Raw genomic sequence first — 25,024 nt, forward strand, 5'->3', positions numbered from 1 at the left:
TAGTTCTTTTTCTAATGGAGCATATTCAAAGAAGAAAATTAATCGTATATTGGAAAGAGATTCAACAAGCATGTTCAGGAAAAGACTGGAAGGAAATATACTAAAATGTTAGCAGCTACTTTCTCTGGATGATAAGATTATAAGTGTGATTATCTCTTTTCTTTTCCATGCTTTCCTCTATTTTCTAAAATTTTCACAATAAATACTTAATTAAAAAGATGTCTCAAGGATTATCCTTTGTCTAGGAATTGTGCTTGTGGGGAAGCTAAGGAGACAGGCAAAGGGGGTAAAAGCAGAGGCCTGGTTTATTTTGTTTTTGTGTTTCTGGTATGAGAGAAAAGAAGACTGAAAGGAGGAATCAGAAAAGTTGGGTTTTATCCCAGTTCTGCCAAGAGATTTCCACAAGTTATTTTCCTTTCCAGAGCCCATTTTCTTATTTGGAAAATTAACTTTGAAGAAGTATAAACTTATGTTTTAAATTTATCATTATAACTCCAAGTCTTCGTTTTGAGAGGCAAAGAGACTTAATGCTACAATTAAGCAGAGTTAGGAGACTTAAAAGAGGAGCAGGTTGGTAGGGTAGGGACTGGCCAGGAGTGTGGTTCTGCAAAGGTTGAGTTTCAGATTCCAGCCTCACCTTAAGATTCAAGAAAGGCAGCTGAACATTTGAGAGCGAGCTGGAGAGAGCAGTCAGGATTAAAGAAAAAGCCTGGGAAGAAGAAGGCTTCATAAGGGGGAGAATGAACTGATCTCACCTAAGGAATAAGTAAGAGTGAAATGGGGGGTATTATCTGAGTTAATGAGGTGGCAAGGGGTCTCTCTTCCCCAGTCATCTTATTGAGCATATAAAAAGCAGACCCTCTTAGAAGTTTTAGATGTAACATTTACCATAAAAATTTAAATATTATAAAATTTCTGGCTTATAAAAACTCAACCCCATTCTTCATCAAATTAACAATTTAGAACAAAATATAAGGCAACTTCGAACTGAAATACGACATCCAGCATCTCCCTAATTGGGTGGGTGAGTGTCACCAGGAGCAGAGAACTCTTGCTCACAGATGCAAATACTCTGTCAACAGGATGGAAAAGGGCCTCCTGAGTGGAGAGTGTCTATGAAAAGTTGCTGGAGCCTTGATGACGGGTTGCCATGGTGACTGTTTCAACCATGGAACAGAAACCTTCCTTTTAAGAAGCCCTTTGCCTGCTGCCAAAGACAGCAATCTTTCCCAAAGGCATTTTGTTCTGAGGGAAGGAGAGAAATGAAATCCTTTTTTCTTTCTTATGAATACAATAGAGGAGCTATAAAAAGCTAAATACACGAAAGAGACCCTCTGAACATTGAAACTGCGTGCTGGCATTTTTTTTTTAATCAGTAGAGAGAATATTGGACGGCAAAGAATTCCCACATAAATAAGTACTAATAGTAACATTTGGAATTAATCCAACCTAACTTCAGCATCACACAGCCAAAACCATGTCCCACCTGGTTTTGTTTTGTTTTTTTTTTTTTTGAACATTCCATCCCCAGTTTATAAAAACTAAGGTATAGAATACTCAATATTACATCTCTATTGCTTTCTTTTGTATATTAACATTCTGGAATTAGGTGTCCTATCAGTGAATTCAAATGAATAAATTTTTGATGAGAGTGTTTTTGTATATAGCAGAGCTGTGGAACATTAGACCTGAAAGGCACTTTGAGATCAGAGTCCAATATCCTTGCTGTACAGAAGAGGCCTGGAGAAGGAAGCTGATTTGCTGAAGGTCACGTGACCTTCATGGCAGAGGCTGCCCCATACGTGTCCAGCTCCACTGTCAGAGTCTGGGTGCCTCCCTGTAGGTCCCATACACTGATTCTAGCTTTGCCCACAGCAAGTTTGCTCATACCTCCCTGCGACAAGTGCTATGGATTTCAATGGTGGTCATGTCCCCTTCCCCCAGGAGAAGGTACTCAAGAGTAGGAATGGCAGGAAGGGAGCTGCCTGGGAAAGGGTGACCTTAATGGAAAGGCATTCAGAAGTGAGGAAGGGTGTGTGAGGGGGAACAGAGAGCAGAGACTGGCTAAGGAAGGAAGGAGGGATTTTGAGCCAGGCTAGCTGATGATGGAATCCCGACAATGACTGGGCTGAGGACCACAAACAAGGCTAGGAAATGGCTGAGAAGGAGGTGGTAAGAAACAATGTGCTGTTCTCTGAGGTCAGCAGTCTCAGATTACAGTGATTGGAAGGAGGTGGTTTAGATACTAGACTGGGCATCAGGGTCTGGAGTTTGAGGCCCTGGCTCTGTTTCTAACTTTGTGAGAACTTGGCAGGTTACTTCACTTCTTGGGAGTCTCAGTTTCTTTATTTCTAAAATAAGGGAATTACTATATTGGCCCTAAAATCCTTTACAGCTCTAATCTATGATACAACTCTATGGAATTTCTAAGTTATCCATACTGAGTGCTTTGTATCATGTGTAATTATAAGAAAAAATAGCAAAATACCAGCCATAGAAATCATTGTTGTTGAGAATAGGAAGTGTTAAGGAAATAGAACACAGCACAACACAAGGAGGTACTAAAGGGGTGGTGAAAAGAAGGAGGAAGATGCCCGTGTTCTAGTCCTGGCTCTGCCACTAACTTATTCACTCTGTGTGATCACTAAGGTGTGTACACAGACTTTCAAAAACCTATAGTTTCCTAAGTATTTTAGGATGGTGGCTTTGGTCAGCAGAATGATGGCCCTCAAAGATGTCCATCTCTTAATCCCCTGAGCCTGTGAATTTGTTACCTTATATGGCATGAGGGACTTGCAGATGTGATTAAGTTAAGGATCTTGAACTATGGAGATTCTCCTGATTATCTGGGTGGGCCCAATGTAACCACCAGGGTCTTTATAAGGGAAAGAAGCAGAAGGGTCAGAGAAGGAGATATGATGATGGAAGCAGAGGTCTGAGTCAGAGAGAGAGATTGGAAGATGCTGTGCTGCTGGCCTTGAAGATGGAGGGAGGGGCCTACAAGCCAAGGAAAGCAGGTTGCCTCTAAAATCTAGAAAAAGCTACAACTTGGATTCTCCCAAAGAACCTCCAGAAGACTGTGGCCCTGATGACATCTTGATTTTAGGACTTCTGACCTCCAGAATTACAAGATAAATACATCTGGGTTGTTTTAAGCTGCTACGTTTATGGTAAATTGTTACCCAGCAGCAATAGGAAATAAATACAGTGGCTAATTCAGGCCTGGAGTTCGTCTGTTAAAGGTTCAGCGTCAGTGGTTATCAACCCGGGACCCGGGCTGCCCTTAGAAGACCCTCCAGGAGCAAGGTCGGAGTTTTGAGTAGTTCTAAAAGTTCTCCAACAAAATTTGATGTGCATCCTGACTTAGGAACCACTGGCTGCCTGACACCAGCCGGGGATTTTGCTGGGTGAATGTGATTTTTTTTAAGAGAGTGGGAGTTGCTTCTGAGAGAATCTTTTGCTCTTTCTTACCCTAATACTTACATGTCACATCTCTACTTTCCGGAAGACAAAACATTTACTATTACATGTTTGAATTAGAAGAGGGCCAAAATAGAAAGGGAAAACTATATATGAGCAAAACAAAGCTGTTCTGTGCAGTAGATAGCTATTTAAGAATACAAGTTATGTTCCATATTTTAAAAGTGAACAATTTTGTATCTTCTGGACATTCTTAAAATTTCAAAAAGATTTGAAGAAATAATACTATAGCAGATGTGAGACCTTGAAACTGACACTTCCCTTGAGGGAAACAGGCTTACCTGGCACAGGCCACTATGCGCTTGTAGTCCGAGTAGCTATAGCTGGATACTGGCACACACAACAAACAAACAAACAAACAAACAAACAAACAGAAATAAGTGTAAACTGTTTTTAGCTGTTCTGGAACCTCTCGGAACAGAATCATAAAAGAGCAGGTCTCTGAACACACAAAGATGATTTGTGATTTGGAAGTTGGCACTTCGGGGGACTTGAATGGAGATTCGTGGCTACTGACAACCCTAGAAAGTCTTGAAATCATTAGAACAGTTTTCTGCTTTCTAAAAATTTACAATTTAAGGAAGGAGTTATTTTAGGTAAGTAGGGGTTGGTAACGTGTTTGGGGGAGGTTACAGGGAGGAAGAGCTAATGCCTGGATTCTCAAGCAGTTGGAAATTTCCTGTGGAAACAGGCCTCTGGACTACAAACAGAAGTTATCAGGGCAGAGGAACAGCAGACATCCCTGACTCCGGGGCCAAGGGTAGAGGAGGGAGGACTGGGGTATGCAGATGGACTTACTTCTGGACCTGGAGGAGAGAACTAACCCACTAGAAGAGGGATGTGAGGGCCATGGGTAGAGAAAAGAAGGGCACTTTAAGGAAAGATCCTAAGTCCTGAAGAGACTAAGTCGAAAATGGGGGCAGAGAAAAGTGCATTCGCCAGACTCCTTGGAATACATAAAGGATAAGGGTTGGAAACCGAACAGAGTGATGAGAGAAATTCAGGGCCCAGGAACGGAAGGCTGACACACAAAAATAACAGAAACTCAAGGTTCTGAAATTAGACCTTTCTGTGGCTTTACAACTAGTTACAGTCTTAAAAGTAATTTTCAGTCCAAAAAATTTCTGGATCAAGAGTACATACGTTTAGCTTGTTGTTATTTAATATCAATTTACAGCTATTATTCAAAAGTAACCTCTATTATAATAAATGGCAGTAAAAGGGAGGAGGGTATAGCTCAGTGGTAGAGGGCATGCTTAGCATTCACGAGGTCATGGGTTTGATCCCCAGTACCTCTGTTAAATAAAAAAAGATTATAAATAAGTAAATCTAATTACCCACTGCCCCCACAATGGCAGTAATGTTTACTCAGATGTCAACCTGATAAAGAATTTAATTAAGAAATAAAAGGGAAATTTTGTGTTTTGATTTAGCACATTTTTCCTAATCAGGGAAGCTCTTTGGCATTCTTTACACTTAGTCAAAATTACAGTGTAAATCCTGCTGTTTTACCTTCGATATCCTGGGTTTCAATTTTCAAATGAAAGCTGCAAATTTCTTCAGAGGTACTGGTTTTGTGAACCACAGTTTTTACCTATATCAGGAACAAGTAAACAAGAAGACTCTGTTTAAAATGGGGAGTGGAAAAGGTATTAGGTGTTAGTGCTGCTGCAAATGGATGCTTGGAGTGTTTTCATCATCCAGTGCAGGCGGTGCATATTAAAGACCCCCTTTCCCAGCAGCTGGACTTTCAGCAAACTCCACAATCGGGAACATAGCTGAGAAGCCCAAAATAAGCAAAAAAACAATCTCAGGCCAGGCAGAACCTTGGTCCAAATTCCGTGCAGTCAAATCTGAGCACCTGACTACAGAAAAGTTTTAAAGACGTTCATTCTTGTGCCTGTACACTCTAATTTTACGCATAACACCACAAGGCCACAAAGGCTGGTTTTTCCCCATCCCACAAACCACCATGGTAACAACCAGTTATAGGTGTGCATGGAAGGGCAGGGGCGCTGCCAAAAGTAGGTATAGTGAGAGCAACTAAAAGTGACAGAAAAGTGGACAATCCATCTCCCCCACCCTCATGCAACCTTATAAACAGTCTTTGAAGGAATACACGGACTAGAGAACCCAATTAATAGCCAATAGGATGTGAATTTATGCTCAGAATATGTAGTTTATTTTATTTTAGCCATTTGGCAGTCACAAGTTTTTCTAAGCTGTTTATGTGTATCCATGCAATCTACAGATAAAATAAAAGAAACTTAAACCCTTCCATGTATACATAAATTGCAGTGATGCTGGATAAACGAGGTGTGACTGTTACTAACCACAGAAATTGGTATGCATGTGTGTACATGCATATATGTTGTATGTATACATAAATAAATAAAAATATATAAATTATTTATCTTGCTTTGTAATTGTATATATATATACAATTTCCACAAATACACAGACTACATGCATATAAAGATTAATAAAGCCATTTTCAAAAAGAAATTGTGGGGACAGCTACCAAGATAGCTAGAAAGAATGGTAAGTGACTCTTACCTTAGTCATGGTTACCAAACCCCCGATTTCTGTAACTCTGTGGCAAAGTCCCTTTCTTTTATGTTACTTGGTATAAGCCGACATATAGCCCCAATCAAGCTGGCTCTTCAGGAAATACTCACATGCACCGTAGCCAGGCCGTTGTTTTGTCCAGTACTGAGGACGACAAGGTCATCGTTCAGAGGCACCTGGAAAGATTTTTGCATTCAATATCATTTCTCATGCTTATTTACTCTTCATAAGCACAGATTTATAGGATATGGACAGTAAGAACTATTTCTACTTATTTGTATATTTAAATATACCTTAAAATAATCTAAAATGTGGTCATTAGAAAAAACATGTGTTAGTAGCTGTACACCGACAGCTACTGTTCTCAATTTAGAGCCTAGTTTTTCCGATGTGTCTTTTTCTTTAGGAAATTCTCATCGGCCGTCAAGGTTTTTCAATTTAAAAAATCCAGTAGTAGCGAAGAACATGGGGTATGCTGTCAGGGGACCTGCAGGCCATTTCCCACGTGGCCACAGTCTGCATGTGTTACTGGGGTCAGGTGGAACCACTGGCAGGCTCCCAAATGCGTCTTCTCTCTTACTCTACTGCCAAACCTTCGTGTGTGCTGTTCTCTGTATCTGGAATGTTCGTCCCTTTTCTTCAGCTGGCTAACTCCTGATTCTTCCAGATTTAACCAGCTCACCCGGATACCTCTGACAAACTCCTCCCACCTCTCAGCCTGGCTCAGGAGGGCTCCCCTCTGTCCTTCCACAACCCTAGCAAAGATCTTATTTTTCGCTCTTTGTTTAAATGACTGTCTCCTCCACAGCACAAGGGTTCTCTGTGCTTTACTTTTGAACCCCTAGTGCCCAGGATAGAGCAGGCATCCCTGTGTAGGACATAGTAGGTACTCACTGTATGTTCAGGGAGTGAAGAGTTACGTTTGTAAAAGAAGGGTGGAGCAGATGATGTCAAAGGTCCCATCCAGTTATAAAATATTATAAAAAGTCCTTTATTTACCTCTACTGGCCTTCCAAGGAAATTCCTCTCCGTTATCTTATATTGGTAGATGTCACCTTTATGCTTGTAAGAAACTTTGACATCCATATTCAAGCGGAGTTTTTTAACCAGGAGTGAATACTCGGTCAGGCCCTCGATGGCGTTAATTGTATCCTACCGACAATCAGCAAGACACAAAAATAGGTTTACTTACTTACATGCTCCCTCTTTACAAATACCCTTTCTTATGAGAGCGTAAGTCAGCGTTGCCTGGAGATTAAACTCCAGCTGACTGAGTGAAACCGGTTAAGGGTTCCTGAGGAGGTGGAAGGAAGATCTCTCCCTGTCCCGGAGGGATGCTGCTGTTAGCAGGGAACAGGAAGGAAGTGTGGCCTCAGGTCCCAGTTCTCCACAGTCCTGAGTGCATGACCTCAGGCAAGTTGCTCTTTGCAGAATGTCTCCAGCTCCTCCCATGACTATGCATCTCCTCAACCTTAGGTCTCAGCTTAAATACCTCTACAGTGAAGCCATAAAGAAGCTCCCCCTTCCCATCACTCTGTCTTAATGTTCCTCCCTCTGCCTTGTAGAGCATTCATCTCAGTTTGTAGTACTTTTATGTATAGCTTATCATTGGCCTCCCCCACTGCAGTGTAAGATTCACAGGGGCAAGCAGTATATCTTTCTTGGCATCCTCTCTGTTGAGGAGGCACACACATGGTAACTATTCAACAAGTATTTGTTGAGGGAATAAATGGGTGAACTTTATTTTTCTGGACCTCATCTTCCTCATCCACGAAATTAGGAAATGTGACTAGATCAGAGATATCAAATTCATGTCTACCCTTTTTTCTCTGTGTCTATGCAGCCAGTGCTGATGAATGGGGCCCTCTTTTCTGCTAAGTAAGCCTCCAGTCATACTCATGACAAAAACACATTTGCCCCTCCAGATTAGACGATCGCTAAAGTCACCCTGAAGGATGCTTCTAGCCCTGAATTTTATATACGTATACACACACACTCCATCATGGCCCAAACATCCAGGGAACAGGGAAGATGCTAACACGTGAGATAAACTTGAATATGGATGTGTATTATACATCACATAATAGTTAGTTATAACATAAAATATACATGCTCAAATGAGTTTACATTAGTACATGGACAGATAAACATATTAACCAGAACTGCTCTTGCTTTTATTTATTTTTGTGGAAGGGAACATCAGTACCTTGGTTTGCATGGCAGCTACTGTTTATTACATAGGATTTAACATAGCCTTCCTAGCCCTCCATGGTAATTAAGAATCATAAAGGAAGTACTGGGCTTAGAATCACGAGACATGAGTTTTGATTTTGGCTCTGCCACTAACTCTCCAAATGACTCTCCTGGGGCTGACTTCCTCCTCTGTATGAGGGTGTCAGTGCAGATAATCTCTTAGGGTTCTTGATGCTAGTCATTTATTCATATCTGTGGTTTGCCTGTGTGGTGACAAAAGCATGGAGGCCACAAGGAGTATGGAACGTGGTGTGGGAGGCACTAAAAATGTCTCCTGGAGGATGAAACAAGACAAAGAAATGTTACCTGGGTTGAATAAAAGCCACCTCCATACCGCTGCTCTTCCGATAACCACTTGATGATTGGGTTAACATAATTCATCTCTTTCAAGCTCAGACTGGTAAGTAAGGCATAGGCCGTGGTTTCTACTATTTGCGCTGTACCAGCATTAGGTGCAGAGCTGTCTTTCTGTTGCAGACTACCTTTCCAAAAACGATAAATGGGTGGATTGCCTGAACATCAACAAATCACACTGGTTAATATGATGAGGATGTGGATTTGGCATAACAATTCTAGCAGGTTTCTAGACATTTCTTCTGGTAGTGGCCTTCTGGTTTCCAGAAGCTTCCTGCTCTTTTGTAAGAAGAACTTTCTCAAGGTGACCAATGCAAAACAAGATCCCTTAACACAGGGCTGCTTGTCTTTATTTAGGAAGGTCAGCATGGAACGTCCACGTGTCCTAGGGAGGGGTAGTATGGTAGAGTGCAAAGGGCAGAAAATTGGGAATTAGTAATCCTAGGTTCCAGGCTCTACTCTGCTACTAACTGAGCCTGTCAACTTGGGCAAATTCTTTTAGTTCTGTGGGACTCAGTCTCCTTAAGTGTAGATGGTACTTTTTTTCTTGCAGTGAAAATCAAGTGAGATACCAAATGTAAATGTTTTTATAAACCAGAAAGCACCAAACACATACAAAGGCTTATTGTCATTATCAACACTACAAAATAAATTAGAGAACTTTTCTCCCTGTCAGAATAAAGTCTACATCCTGGAAATTATGCGATCACACCCAGAGCCTTAGTCTAGTCTTCTGTTCCCTACTCCCAGTTTAAAACACTAAAGACAATGTCATATATGCAGCACTTTCCATAAATTAGCTTCTAAATTATTTATTTATTTATTTATTTATTTATTTATTTATTTATTTATTTATTTATTTATTTATTGCTCTAGTAAGTTAAAGCTGTCACCACAAGTCCTTTTTGAAGAATAATCTTTAAAAAATAGTAAAGCATATTTGGAAATCATTTTTGAAGATTAGTCAAAATTCTGATGTGTCCGTTGACAATGCAGAATTCCATTATTTGCACGACTTTGGACAAAAAGTCCAAAGCCCTCCCTCCTGGAGGCTGCATTTAGAATGAAAGGCTGGGTTTTTCAAGATACATCCAGCTCAAACATTAGTTGAATGATTAAATTCCCTTCTAGCTCTTAAATTCTATGACTTTATGATCCATTTCTTATAATACCCAAGACATTTCTTTTGTGTTGTTTAAAAAGTATTATACAAGTGGGTTTTGAGGTATTTGTTAAGATTCAGTCATTTTTAAATGATGACAGAAGTCAAATTTTGTAGATTAGTGATGAACCTCATGTAAGATTTATTAAACTTTTAGGAAACCTCAGCCAGGAGAGGGCTCAGAAGTGCCCAATCATGCTGGTGCTGGAATAGGCACGTTGGCCAATGGCCCATGCTCCTCTCTGTTTCCTTACTCATGATCCATAGGAAGCAATATCTTTATTCTTCAAAATGAAATACATCCCTTCGCGGTCAGCCTGGTACAATATAAGCCAGGTCATACACTCTTCTGCTCAAAATCCTTCAATGGCTTCCCTTCTCACTTGAAGTAGAAGGTAAGGTTCTGAGGCTCCCACTGGTGCCTACAGCACCTTGATATCACTGCGACAGGAGCACCGTGCTGAGTAGAAGCTGACCCAAATTGGGGTGCATGGCTGGGGGAGCGGAGCACAGGCTGGATTTCAGCCTCAGTTCACCTGCTTGCTTGGGTGCTTTGTACGTCGCACAACTGTCACAGGAGTCCTGCAGAGCTCCTGCAACGACCTCCGAGGGTTACATGGCACTCCCTCACCCTTCCCTTCCCTGACATCACTTCCTACCCCTCATCTCACTGCTCTCCAGCCACACTGGCCTCCTTGCCTTCTTGGAGCACCAGGCATGCTCCTACCTCAGGCACTTGCACAAGCTGTTTCTCCACCAGGAAACACCCTTCCAGAGAGCCACCAGCTCACTTCTTCACCTCCTTCAGGTCTTGACTCAAATACCATCTCCTTAGTGAGGTTAAGCCTCACCTCACCCATCTACAATTACACATCGCCCCCTTGGCCGTGTCTCCCTCCCCTGCTTTAGTTTCCTTTATATCAGTCACCACTAACCTATTCACTATATGCAGTGTTTTACTTATTTATCATATTTATCTCTAGCTAGAATGTTAGTTTCATGAAGGCCTGGATTATGATGATGATTATCATTTTTTTGTCTGTTGCTTCATCTCCAGAGCCTAAAATAGTACCTGGTGCATAGGAGGTACTGCATAGATATGTGCTGAGGGAGCGAATAAATCCATGAATAACAGTGCTTATCACACTGCACTGTGACGGCTTGTTCCTTGAGCGCAGGGATTGTTTCTCACTCCACCTTGCACGCCGCCGCCCCTTCCCAGAATTAGCAGACGCTACATGCTTAGTCGACGCTTGCTGAATAAATGTCAGGAATGAGTCATACCTTTAACCAAAGCTTCCTTCTTCAGGGCTGAGACAATTGAACGAAACTGTGGGTGAGTTTTATCTCCCAGGGAAAGAGCGTAAGCAGCAATGGCCAGCGTAAAGGTGCTCTGGGTCGAAAGGGTATTTTCAAGCAGAAAGGTTTCAGCTTTTGTTAGAGCTGTGCTGATTTTCTGGAAACAAGAGCAGAAGATACCTAAGTTTCTTTGTCAAGCATCAACCTGTCAACTGATGGGAACCACTCCCAGGTTGCAGCACCCTGGGGCAGACAAGAAGGATGAAGGGTGGAAAGAGAAGTGACCTAATGGAAATGGATAGTGTCTGGCTGAAGCAAACCCTCTGGGAGAAGGAACAGAGCATAACCTCAAAAACGAAAATGAGACTGGCCAAATTGGGTTAAGCTTTTTGCTTCTGAATCCTCCCCTCCTCTGTAGAGGTTTTCCCATTTAGTTTCTGCTTCCCACATCAGACCTAGCCTCTGGGAAGGAACACCAAGCTCAGGCGTGGCTTTCCTCATTCTTCCCCAGCATAGCTGAGACAGATTCACATTTTCAAAAGGAGCTTTACTAAATAAGACTATAAGGAGCAGAGAAAAAGAGCCAAACTGCCAAAGTGCTTTTTGTTCCTAAGGATTGTTGGGAAAATAGTCTCTATTATTTTGTTCTGAGACAATGAAAATAGTTATTTTGGAAAAATGGGTGAGGAGGAAGCAAGGTGGCCAACACCTTGCCTGGAGCCATCTCTCCCAGCTCCATCCATCTCTCACTCATGTACCACCAGGCGCTGCCAACTGCTCCTCTAGGCCCCTGGGAACCGGTCCTGGTTGATTATTTTGTCTTGTTGACTTTATATGTAGATATAAAAAACAATTCTCTTGAACTCAACGAAAACAACTTTGTGGTTCAAGTCTTACAAATCCCCTTGGGCTCGTCCATCTCAGTTCTGCAGGCTGGTTTGAAGGACAGGTCTAATTTACTTCCCAGATCACGGTCTCATCTCTGTTAACCTTTGGCACCTTCTATGTTGATCCTCTTAAGTGGATCCTCTCCTTTCTCCCCTCAGCTTCCGAGGAAATGAGACAGCCCAACTCAAGGCAGTAAACATGGTACGGGGCACCCTCGGTGGTTTCATGATACAGTGTCTCAAGGCTCTGTATTCCAGGTCGTAGAACGACACTCACATACTTGGCCTAAGACTTAGCAGAGATAAGAGAAGGAAGCAGGGGATGTGGAGTCATGTTTTCATCACAGTTAGAAGTTATGAGTTCCAGTTCCAAAGTCACGATTCAATAGCCTATGACACGGGACAGCGAGGTTCACCTTTCCTACGGGCCTCAGTTTTCTCAGTTGTCAACCAGTGGTGGGACTAGATGTTTTCTAACACCTATCACAATTCTGAAATCCTTCAATCCTGAAGTTGAAGGTATTTTCAAGTCCCTGCCCATGCATATGGTGCATAAATAAAGGAGTGTTGGAGAAAGAAAATTCTTACTTACCACCAGCGAGCATATATCAAAAGCCTTTCTAATTCCAATCACAGCAAAGGCTGTAAGATACAAGGTTTTCTCTCGGGCTTCAGTAGGCAAGGTACCCTAAAAATAAAACATGTTTGAAAAGGAGAGTGAAGTGCTGTCCTTAGAGTGACATGACTGGGCTCTGGTGTCCACTTGGGGCCCCGTCTGGCCCTCTCCCTTCATGCACTCCCGTCAGCGTAGTTGCCCTTTCTCAAAGGTCTTAGGTATACACTTTCACTCCCTCTCCCCTCCTCCGCCTCCCCACCCCACAGCTCCACCTCACACCTCTTCGCCATGTTCAAGTTCACCCTCTCCTTCAAGACCCTGGTAAAATGCCACTTCCTCTATAAAGCACTCTTCTGCCTCTGTGCTCCCATATTTTTTCCTCTTAGGGCAGTGACATTCCAATGCATCGCTTATAAGACCTTCCACGAAGTGACCTCTAGCTACCCCTCCAGCTTTGTTTTGTGCCTCTCACCCCTCAGCCCTCTCGGCTCCAGCTCTTTCAATGAACCACTTTCTCTCTCCACCTCAAAATAACAGGCACGCTGTTCGCTCCACCTGGAGCACTCTTCCTGCCCTCCTCCTACTTAGCTCTCAGGAGCCTGGTCAACTCATTTTCTCAACTCCTCCAACCTAGGTTAGATCTCCTTCCTTCAAAGAAACCATCTATCCCTTTTCTTAGCCAGTATCACACACTGGAAATCACTTACTTAGTGTCTGACTTCTCTGCTAGACTGTGGCCTCCATGGCCCCAGTGACCACACCTGTTATGTCCCTTCCATGTAGCACTTAGTACTCATTCAATACATATTTATTGAACAAATACATGAACACACGCGCACACACACACACACACACACACACACACACACACACACACTTACAGCTTGATTAGAGTTGTTAGTATTTATAACCCGTTTTCCCGACCAGTGTGCGAGCTCCTTTGTGGCAGGGATAGTCTCTGGTCCATCCTTCCCACTTTTCCTCCCCCGTGGCACCTAAAATAGACCCTTGCATGTTTTACGTGCTCAGTGAATGGTTGTTGAATGAATGCAGATAGATGGATGGATGGGTGGGAACTTAAGAAGAGTATTTTACTCTTCAAACAGCACCTAGATGATGTCAATTGCTCCCGCTTCTGGTTGGGGTCCTAAGCTGTTATTGGCACAGCAGAGGGTTACTCCGGGACCCCTGTCAGCCAGGGAGGCTGCTCATGCCTGATATGAAATGGCTTGGACTGGGGCAGGCAAAATAAATAAATACAAGCTGTTGAATCCTAAAAACAGAAACAACATTCTAAGGAGTAGAAGCTGTTGTAGCAATACTCTGGAGACAATTTGTAATTCAAGCATATAAGTATGTAAGGGTATTTCAACTTCAAATAACACCTTGTTGTACTTTTAAATAAACTGACCCCAATCTCTCTTTCTAACAGAGTATAAATAGGATCCCTCTCATTTTCATGACAATACCTTGCAGCCTAGACCTGTGGGGAGGCTCTGAGGTTCAGGTGCAGATTCCATACCAAGCATATGTGGACAAATTAGTACATTTTACATGTTCCTGAGATCTCTAGCGCCTATGCACTGTGACCCACTAATGCCTGTTATGCTAGATCAGATCTCTCTTATCTGACCTACCCCGAATCATCAAATTCTTTGCCTGTACTCAATAGAAGTTTTTTGCAGGACTGCATATATGTCCCCCTCTCTTCTTCATCCTCCTAAAATGGATAAGAACACAGCTCAAACTTGTAAATAAAACCATGGCTCACCTGTGCATTTGGTTTCCTTACCTGTAATTTTATTGGTTGATACTCAGAATTTTCCTTGAATGATCCATTTTCTAGTTGACAATTCTCAATCAGCCACAATAAAGAATTACAAATTGAATTTTGGTTCTGAGCTACATATTTATTTACTTGTCCAAGTACTCTTAAAGCAAAAGCTGTTAACCTTTAAGACAAAATCAAGTAAGTAAGCATTTAGATATTGAATCCCTTTTATTTTTCAACTTAGTGTGTTTTAGTTCATACGGTGTTTATTCTTTGAAAGAAAAGAACACTTTAAAACATGCCATTCCAAAGTAAGCTGTCACCATTTTACAAGGGCAGGGAAGATTTTAGGAAGACCTCCCCAAACAGTCAAATGTGAGCAGCACATCTTCTGTGATTACAACATCATTATCCTACCCAAGCTGCAAGTTGATGCCTGATGATAAAGAAATTACTCTCTTAAAGTCAAAGACAATAGTGGTGAAATAAATAGTTTTGAGTCAAAGCAGCGGCCCATGGACATGAGATGTGGAAGAGCAAAGTCATAAAATTCCAGACTGTAAAATGTGCACAAGCTATCCAGTCTAAATCCCTGTCAAGGTCTAAATTCCTTTCCCCAGCATCCGTGGGAAGGTTGATCTTGCTTCCCCTTGTGCCATGCCCTTGATGCAGAACTTGCCACCTCACAAGGAAGCTTTAATTCTTGTGATTACTTAGTCTAAAAGCAATTTCAGTCTCTACTGACGTCTCTCAAAGGTGCCTCTTATACCTCCATTCCTCCCCTCTGATTCCTTCACTCAGCAGCCCAGGAGCCAGATGCCCTTGCGCCTCAGACCCCTTGACTCCCTCCTTCCAAAGTTTTTGTTTTAATTTTCTTTTCTAAAAATGAATATCACTCTTTGTACTTTTTGTATCTTCCTCAATTTTTTTGTAAAGTATTCAGTTGTTGGCCATTTTCTTCTATATATATATTTCTCTCAAGGAACTTATGAAGTTGGATGTAAGGTGGGACCCAAGCACTCTATGTTTCTGACTGAACACCATCCACTCAGTCTAGCCCAGAACTCTTCAGAGGCTCTAGAGGTTTCCTGAGAGGCTATCACATCTTCTTGTGGAGATTTCTGTTCTCCAGGTGTTTTGTTCCCAGCTCCTGCTGTGGTGGTTCCGGTCTGCATCAACCCCCACTCCCTGCATCCTGGGTGTTATCCTCCAGGAGTCTATGTGTCTTTTAAAATGTGCCATTCACACATGGTTAGACCCACTTCTAAGGTACAATCTGTGGGACTTGGTGACTGATTGGATGTAGAGCTAAAAGGAAAGAGAGGAGTCAAACTTGGTCAGCAGAATACAAAGTACAGAGTATGGTTATGCACTGACTGAGGGAACAGAGGAACAAAATAATGAATTTGGCCCAGAGTGTGTTTGAAGGGCCTTTGGCTCCCAGGCCCCTAGAAATGTGGATCTGGAGCTTAGGAAAGAAGTTAGGCCTCAAGATACAGATTAGGGAATCATCTGCATAGAAGTTACGGAAGTCATGGGCAAAGATGAGATTGCACAAGGAGAGATTCCAGAAAATAAGGGGGTCAAGGATGAAATTCTGGGGGCTCTCAGTAGTTAAAAGGCATAATCTAAAAGTCAATTATTCCAGATTGTAAACTTCTTAAAAGCGTGTCATACAGTAGAACCTACAAAGCACCTCTCACAGTGTTTTTATTAAATATTTGTCAAAGCATGACAGTGTTTTTTGAAAATAAATTGCCATGTGAATTTAATTAGCTCAGACTCTCTTTCCCTCGAATCATCAGAATTTTGGAAGTTACGATGCTTCACCTAATAAGTACTTATTGAGCACCTACTATATGTAGGTGCTTACATTCTAGTGGTGAGACAAATGGTAAGTGAGGTAAGTAAGAATGTTTGTGATAAATTCTAAAGAGTAAAGGAAAGCTGAGGAGAAGAATATGAAGTGCTGGGATGGGAATGAGATGTGATTTTAGACAGAATGATTAATAGAGGCCTCACTGAGAAGGTGACTGTTGGTAAAGACTTGAGGGAGGTAAGGGAGCCAGCCATGCTGATACCTGGGGAAGAGATGTGAATGGCTTGGATCAGGATGGGGTGTTGGGATGGGTGAGAAGGAGCTGCAGCCAAAAGCATTTGCTGGATCAGATGTGGCTCGTAAGAGAAAGAGGGCAGTGGAGGATGACCTGGCTTTTAGCCTGAGCAACTAGATGAACAGAGTTTCCATTAAGGTTGCTGCTCTTTAGTTAATTAACTACCATATGAAAATGCAAGTCAAAACCTTCTACTTACCAAGTGCTCGCACTTCCGCCTCTCCACATGCTGTAAGAATAGTCCGGATTTTTGAAGGACATGATGCTCACCATCCCTGTGAGGCACCAGGAAGAGAACAGTGCTTCAGTGACCCCCGTGTCTACTCAGAGTGCTTTACTAGCCTCTGGGAACGGCAAACTTCCTTTGCTGCTGGGCGGCAAGCATGTGCTCTGTCCAACATTGAACTTCTCTAAGGAAGTATATGAATCTCTTGAATTGGGAATTATCAAGTAGAACATTTTGAGCTCATTCAAGAAGGAAGGAAGTGCTCTGTAGAGTTTGGAATGCAGGTGTCTTGTCTCTCATCCAGGAATTCTAGTAAGTTAAGCCAAAATGCTACAGCAAACAGTATTTATTTGTGTAATAGGGTCCATCTCATGATTTTTTGTGTGTGTGTGGCTGAAATGCTTTTACAAGTAAACTTTTGTATAATTAATAACTTACATATTCATTTAATTAAACTATTAGTGTAAATAAATCACGAGATTTTAATGTACAGTATGTGAAATAGATTTTTTTTTTACCTTCTTTTAATTTTTTCTCCAGGTTCTGTTTCTGAGTTAATGACTTAGGAGAAAAGATGTTCCAATTATCTCCTGCTTCCAGGTAGTGAAAAACATAGAATACTGGGACAATGCTCATCAGCTCCGCTTCTGCATTCCCTTTGGGGAGGTGGGTAAGGGTATCAATGCCTTCCTGACTCAGAACTGCAGACATGATCTCACCTAAAAGCAGTCCTGAAACAAACAAACAAAAATCAAAGTAGATACAATCAAATTTCTATTAATGTCTGAGTAACAGTATATTTTAAATAGAGATAAGAGCAAACATCTCTATCTTTTCCTTTTTGTCTTGGCAGTTGAATTTCTTCTCGGAACTGGGGAGAGGAAAAAAAAAGGATCTAGTTAGGAAGATGGATTTAAAGAAACACCAGAGGCAGGCTTAAAAATACCACTGTAATATGAGGGTAAGATGGTGTAATACGGTGGGCAGATTATAGCATAGAGGACATGGCCAACTAGTTGCCACACAAACTTGATGGCTTTAGATATTATAAACTCTATTATTCAATCACATCCCTAAAGTAAAGCAAAGAGTCTGAACTGTGAATGCTCCATGAGTGCCGTGAGGGCTCTGTCTATACCTCATCATGAGATCCTAGGCAAACCAATTTCTTATATAAAAAACAACAGAGTTGGACATGATTTAAAAAGTTCTTTCCAGTACTAGCATTCTGTGATTCCAAGGTTTTCCTGAGATAAAATGTAGTCAGGACATTCTATCATTTTGATACGTCACTGAGTTTTTAAAGGCTGGAGACCAGGGATAAAACCCACTAACGACACCACTCTGCAAATGTACTGGTACTCTAGCAGAGCAGCGCTGCTTTCTTGGGACCATCTGCAGGTCCTAAAGCCTTCTCTGAAACAGGACTGGCCACTAGGATCATGGAAAGTCCCTTAAGTCTGGAAGCAGCTGCACCTTCATTTAAGAAAAGTCCCTGGGCAAGCGACAGCCCCCAACCTCCACAATGGGAACATGAATCAAGTTGGAAGAGTGATTGGGGATATGAAGGTGGGAGTAGGAACAGAGTTCTCCTGGAGGTGGATTTGCAAATGAGACTGAGTAGAGAAGAGGAGAAATAAAGTAAGCATGAGAATATTTGTTTTTGTTTGAAACACAAAACGAAATAAGAAATAAAAATGGCACTTGTTAATTTACCTTTTACACTCACAACCCTTTTGACTTTTGTTTTGGGGACCAAATCTAATGGTACTCTGTATGGGAACTCCTTTCGTCTGCTAATAACACCTGAAATTTAAAAGAAAATTATTAGATTTACACAGAGTTCTTGAGGGAAAACTATCTGCAGATTATTTATAATATATCTACCTTCAAGGAACTTTTTAAAGTAAAAGACCTTTATAATAACAATATTAAAAATTTAAGGGGAAGTTAAAAATAATCAAAGATTTTTATCAAACTCTAGGCTTATATAATCTCTTTAAATAAAGCATTAAATTTGACTGTAAGCCCCCCGGTCATTAAAAGATAGGAAACAAATAGGTTATAAAAATCTTATTCACCAGTAAAAGGCAACATGCCATTTTGTCCAAAGAGAGACAATTGTTCTTGAAACTGAAACCTAAAAATAACTAACATGTAATTCCTTAGTCAAAGAAATGTGAAGATTAGCTCCACTGGGAAACATGCCCTGAAATTCTTTCCACCTTCTCCTGTCTGTCTAAATGAGACACTTTCCCCTCTCTGCACAATAACAGAGTTTAAGCATGCCTGTATCAGAGCATTTTCTACTGTAACCATTGATTTATTTCATAAAAGTGATAACATTTATCATTCTCCTGGTAGACTACCAAGCACTCTGCTAAGTTCTTTAAATGCATTGTCACACTGGATCCTCACAAACAACCCTGTGTGCTAGGTCTATTATTATTACTTTAATTTTCTAGATGAGGAAACTGAGGCTTAGAAAGCAAATTGCTCAAGGCCACAGAGCTAGTGCAGGTGAAGCTGCATCTGAACTCAGGAAGTTTTACTGCAGACCCCACGGCGTCACCACAGACAGACTCCCCCTCCTACTGCCCTGCTAAGAAAGCTCTTTGAGGGCAGGAACCATCTCTTTTAGACTGCTATAGTCCCACACAGTCCCTGGTACATGGCAGATGTTAAAAAAAAAAAAGTGACATTTTGCATTTTATGGCAAACCACATGGCTTTGCAGAAGAAATAGGAATGTTTCCCAGGTAACTTCTTTCTTCATTAACCTTTAACAAATGCTGAGGATATGATGTTAAAATTAAACCCAGTAAAGACTTTTAAGAGCATTTAAGTGTGGCTGAAAGAGCACTGAGTTCAGAAAGAGCTCACTTTAGATGTGTCACTGGGCAAGACACTTTGTCTTTCTAAGCCTTGGTTTGCTCGTCAGTTAAATAAAGGTAAGAATATTTTCCTCAAAGGGTTTTTGTGACAGTAAAAACAATATAGACAAAGAGACTGGCAAACAGTCTTTGCTCATTATATGGTACGTAGGACAGTAGGTTGTTTGAGATTATCTAAATTTGATCCTCTACCCTTGTTTCCATTGATACTTGCCCTAGACTATTTCATTTCTTGTTAGCAACTTTTCTACCAGATGGAAAATGTACAGAAGAGAAAGCTAAAACTAAGGGAAGTTAATTTTACTCCTCGTCAGAGATCCTAATAAAAGGTCCATCAAGACATTACATGTAAAAGTAGATGCCAGAGAGATGAAAACATTTATAACTTAAATCTGTAAAACCAATAGGATAAAGTACACAACAATATCTTTGTGAATTAAGAGCAGAGAAAGACTTAAGAAATAGAACAGGATCTATAGCACAATTCGTTTTACATCTTAAAAAGACATACACCACAACAAAGTGAATATAGGCAATATTTCATAATAATTTAAATGGAGTATAACCTTTAAAATTGTGAATCACTATACTGTACACCTGTACCTTGTACATCAACTATGCTTTAATTTAAAAATAGCGTACATCAACTCTGCCTTAATTTAAAAAGCTAAAAATAAATAAATAAATAAATAAATAAAGACATACACATATACAACCTTACCTCCCTACACAAAGACATTTACCAAGCATATTACCAAGCAAATAAAACATGAGAGGGGCCTGCCCTGACCAGGGATGAGGGTGTGCCAGAAGTGAGAGGGGTGAGGAACTGAACTCTCTGCATCTGAGATATGAAAAGAATTGCAGGAGAGAGCTTGTTAGGGAGAGGAAGTAGGAACCAAAGGCGAGGGGTCGTCTTGAGTATTGAGTTTCTGTATTTAGTCTCTTTTTAAGCTGATGTCACACAATTTTAAAATTTATTTATTTATTTATTATTTAATTTGGGGGGAGTTAGGGCTGGGAGGAGGTAATTAGGTTTATTTTTAGGGGAGGTACTGGGAATTGAACCCAGGACCTCGTGCGTGCTAAGCATGCTCTCTACCACTTGAGCTAAGCCCTCCCCATGATGTCACACAATTTTAATTACTATTACTTTACAATTTGTTCCAAAACCTCCTTCTCCCTCACTGATATTTTTCTCAGATTTCCTCTAACATTATTGCCTGTTTACTTTTCCAAATACATCTTAGCCTTTAAAAAAAAAAAGCTCCATGAAGTATCATACTGGTATAGCAATTCCAATATACATGTATTGGAAGTATTTAATAAAATCTCAAATAAACTGGACAGAATTGGTTGTCATCTTTACCCTAGTTAGCACTCTGGAAAGTAACAAAGCTGCCTGAGTCTAAGTTATCTAAAATGGTAAGTGGAAAAAGTCGTATGACAAGACTGGAAAGAGGCATAGAGATTTTTTTTAACCAAGATTTTTAATGGAGAGATGTATTCCCAGATAAAGGATAATTGCCATCTGGTGGCCCTGATGTTCACACGTAGGACGGGTAAGACAGGGCCTTTTGGAAAGCTGTCTGCAATAATGTTAGAATAGGAGGCATAAGGGTGAAGAGGCAGAAAAGACAAAGGATGCAGTGACTTGAGGTGTGATGTAACTGCATGAGGCCAAAAGCTCAGAACTTGTAATCTCCCTCCCCATAGATTCTTCACAGCCTTGGAGGAGGTCTGAGTGAAGACAAAATTAGAGAAAAAAGTTTGCATGTGGATATATGTACATAGGATGGATTTTTCTTTTTGTTAATCTGTTGAAGTCATCCTTATTCAGTGTATGAGACTCAGCTGATTTGAAATGTAAATGTCTTAATTCTTTGCTTTCCCAGAGGAAATGGCAGAGTCTAATGGTCTTGATTAGTAAGGAAAGTTGCTGTATCACTGAAAGAAAAGAAAAACGATGCGATGCAATGCAACACGAAGGTAAATTTCAACCATTTAATAAGAACTACAGAAGTCTATTTTTGCAAAACAAAATTGACTGAGCATATTCTAAATTTCATAAGTACATATGTATTTAGTCGTTGATTAAGTACTCAAATGTTTGCAAAATTCTAACATTGAGAAGATTCAGAGTATCTCAATTGAAGGCAAAGCAAGGAAGTAAGTACAATGAGAAATGGCTTTTTAAAGTAATTAATCAGCATTTTTGTGTTTTCAAATAATGCATGTTAAATAAGCATGGAAATGACTTTTTAAGGTGTTCTTTGGATTGATGGTTCTATAAGAAAATATTGCAAGTTATTATTGTGATGGATAGAAAATGACTAATATATAAGGGAAGTCATACAATTATTACTATTTCAATTCTTTGCATTTAAAGCTAATGGGATTATTTTTCTTTGTTCTAAATCCATCCAGATTATAATAAAACATGTGCTATCAAGAATGGTAGTGAACTAAGTAGATATCTCTGATTGTAGACAATTAACATTTTGAAAAATAGTGTTTCAGGTTACATACCTCTCTAGAGGAAAAGACAAGATATAAAATACAAAATCATTTTGCCTACCGTATATACCCCTTGGGTCCAGAGTAATACCAGCAAAACTTTCCCTTTTGACACCCTCTGGCTAAAATAAAGGCAAAAGACATTCAGTTAAGAACATAATTAAATTTATATGACCTGAATGCTTGGATCAACTTGACTACTTTTCCAATTAAAAAATCTTTTTTTTTTTTTTCCTGGAGAAGGCAAAGTATGTTAAAATACTTACATGCATACATGCAGGAATAAGATTTTTCTCACTATTTACATGATAATCAGAGCTTAAATAGAAGTTATTATAAGCTAAGGAATTGATCAAAGTGCTTTGTATGTATTAGCTCATTTAACCTCAAGAATACTCCATGAAATAGGTGCTATTATTACTCTGATTCATCATTACGAGGAAACTGGCACCCAGAGAGATCAAGAGATGTATCCAAATACTTCAATGAAAAATAAAAAAGAAACTTATCCGATGTCACACTGCTAGGAAGTGGTGGAGCCAGGATGCAAATTCAGTCAGTGTGACTCCAGAGTCTGGGCATGGAACCACTGTGCAAAGATGCACAGAACGTGGCTTGCACAAAATAAGTCCATACATGTTCACTGAAGTGAATTTCATGGCTGCAAACAAACTCAGAGAATGAAGACCTAGGAAGGCCCAGTTCTGTCATTAAGAATCTTGGCAAGAATCTCAATAAGATAACATGAAAACACTCAACAGACTGCGTGGGTAAACAGTACTTAAGAAATGATCGTTTTCTTTCTTTTTTCGGCCTGTTAACTCATTTACAAAATGGAAAATTTTCTAGACTGTAAATTCTGAACTACAAATGTATAGGTTGGTGTCTTATTTATTGTTGTAGCTCCGTGACTTAGCATAATGTCTGGTACAGATTTCAACACATTTGTATTTCATATTTTCTACAGTAAGCAAGTATCACTGTTTTAATTGAAATTTTAAAAACATAATTTCAGACTTAAAGAAAAGTTATAAGAATAGTCCAAAAATACCCGAGATAACCTCTACCCAGATTCCCCCAAAGGTTCACATTTTGTTACATCTGTGTTATCACTTTCTCTCTGTCTCTCTTTCTGAATCTGTTAAGCACGAGTTGACAATAACTTTTTTTTCCAGAAAGAAAAATGTGTTTTTGAAACAATCAGAAAAAAGCATGTTTTTCTTACCACCACTCTTAATGTTTTCACTAAGATTTCGTTTCCAAACGAAGTCTCCAGTGAAAAGTTGATGTTGTGGAGGCCAATTTCCAGAGGAAGGACGCTGAAGGTCACCGCGTGGCTTGAGGAGCCCTCTATTCTCTGGGGCACACATTTGGAGGAACTTTTCCCCTGAGGGTCAATGCCTGGGCTTCCCGACGAACAGATTCCCTCCACGGGAGACATTTTAACACAGAACTGAAATATCACCAGTGAACAATTACATCAAAACACATTATGATAAGATAGCATGCCCTGACTCTATTTGTCTGGACACAAATTCTCTCCTGGTACTTGTTAAATAATCCCTTAGATTCTAAGGCCAAGGAGAAAGCTCATTTCAGATTTTCTAAAACACACACGCAAGTTGCCATAGAGCTTAGCACTGTGGTAGGATGTCTAGAAAGCTCAGCGCTGACTCAGAAACATCTAACCTTCTTTAGACTGTTACCCACTAAATCAGGTGCAACACTATTGAAGTTCTTTGATCATGTTGTTGTGATAGCGTTTGTTACACCGTCTCTTTTTTGTGTTTTAGACATGGGAGCCCCAGATTCAGGCACTCTGTGTGTCTTATTCATCTTTGTGACGTATAGGTCAGCCTTTGGTATTCAACAGACGGTTTTTGAAAGACTGAAACTCCATCTCCACGTTCAAGGCCCCGCCCAGCTAACTACTATGTGCCTGATTAACTTTTCCAATCTTGTCTCTTATTAATTTCTTATTTGTACCCTTGTTTTACAGACAAGCTCTGGCTCTGGAAAGACCAAGTTTCAAATCTTGGCTCTGCCACTTACTGTGTGACCAGAGCAGACTGCATGACCTCTTTGACCCCTCCATTTCTTCATCTTTGTAATGGGGATAATAATGGTACCTACTGACTTCTGGCTCAAGTAGTGAATATTTTTTATCTGCTCTTCAAAATCTAGTGAACTGACAGAACTACACCCAAAAGAATAAATCTGTGAGATCCAGAATAAATCAAGCAAGTAAACAAGAAAGAGTGCCAACATTCAATGACTAATTTTGAGGAATTTCTCAAAAATGGCAAATTCCTTTTTGCTCTTAACTATCTTCTTAGGAAACACAACAACCAGGGTGGGCAGGAGTTAAAGAAACCTATTGGGTCACCTGAAGCCTATGATTCCCCCAGGAGTTGGCTGGGGAAGGGGAGATATAGAAGAGTCATTGGATAAAATTCAACTTATATTCACTATAAAACCCTTAGTAAATTGATATTAGAAATGAACTTTGAAACTGATATCAAAAAAACAAAAACCAAAAAACTTTGGCAGTCGTTCTGCTTTCAGAAATAGCCAAGTAGCTCCAACTGGATAACACTTCTGCAAATAATGACTATAAACTCAAGACAAAATATGCATTAAAAAAAAAAAAAACTACCTGAATGCACTAGAGGGTGGAAGAGAAGGTGACACTCAGAAGAAGGGAAGGACACTGGGCAAGGGTCCTGCCTGTTTTAACCTGTGGGCAGTCACTGTTAGTTCCCTGAGGATTAGCTAAAGCTCTGGTACAACCTGCCATCTTACTGGCTTGAAAAACCAGGGGACAGAGTGTGGAGCAGCCGCCACAATGGAAAAGTGAAGAAGCTCCGAGTTCAGTGTATAAACT

At 40.4% G+C, this 25,024-nt stretch overlaps 1 protein-coding gene across 1 annotated transcript in view; it reads right to left on the bottom strand.

Annotated features, from left to right (window-relative positions):
• C5 (complement C5) overlaps positions 1–25,024 on the bottom strand; it is a 74,962-nt gene that overhangs the window by 11,365 nt on the left and 38,573 nt on the right. The window contains exons 21-33 of the mRNA XM_006191801.3: positions 23,366–23,593; positions 22,202–22,262; positions 18,447–18,536; positions 17,249–17,461; positions 16,704–16,779; positions 14,412–14,571; positions 12,596–12,691; positions 11,102–11,273; positions 8,608–8,813; positions 7,048–7,200; positions 6,159–6,224; positions 4,993–5,074; positions 3,762–3,810 (exon numbers count right to left, since the gene is read on the bottom strand). Of these exons, the coding sequence (XP_006191863.2) occupies positions 3,762–3,810; positions 4,993–5,074; positions 6,159–6,224; positions 7,048–7,200; positions 8,608–8,813; positions 11,102–11,273; positions 12,596–12,691; positions 14,412–14,571; positions 16,704–16,779; positions 17,249–17,461; positions 18,447–18,536; positions 22,202–22,262; positions 23,366–23,593 (1,652 nt within the window). The remainder of the gene's footprint in view (positions 1–3,761; positions 3,811–4,992; positions 5,075–6,158; positions 6,225–7,047; positions 7,201–8,607; positions 8,814–11,101; positions 11,274–12,595; positions 12,692–14,411; positions 14,572–16,703; positions 16,780–17,248; positions 17,462–18,446; positions 18,537–22,201; positions 22,263–23,365; positions 23,594–25,024) is intronic.

This window comes from Camelus ferus, chromosome 4, assembly GCF_009834535.1.
Source record: "Camelus ferus isolate YT-003-E chromosome 4, BCGSAC_Cfer_1.0, whole genome shotgun sequence".
Classification (NCBI taxonomy): Eukaryota; Metazoa; Chordata; class Mammalia; order Artiodactyla; family Camelidae; genus Camelus; species Camelus ferus.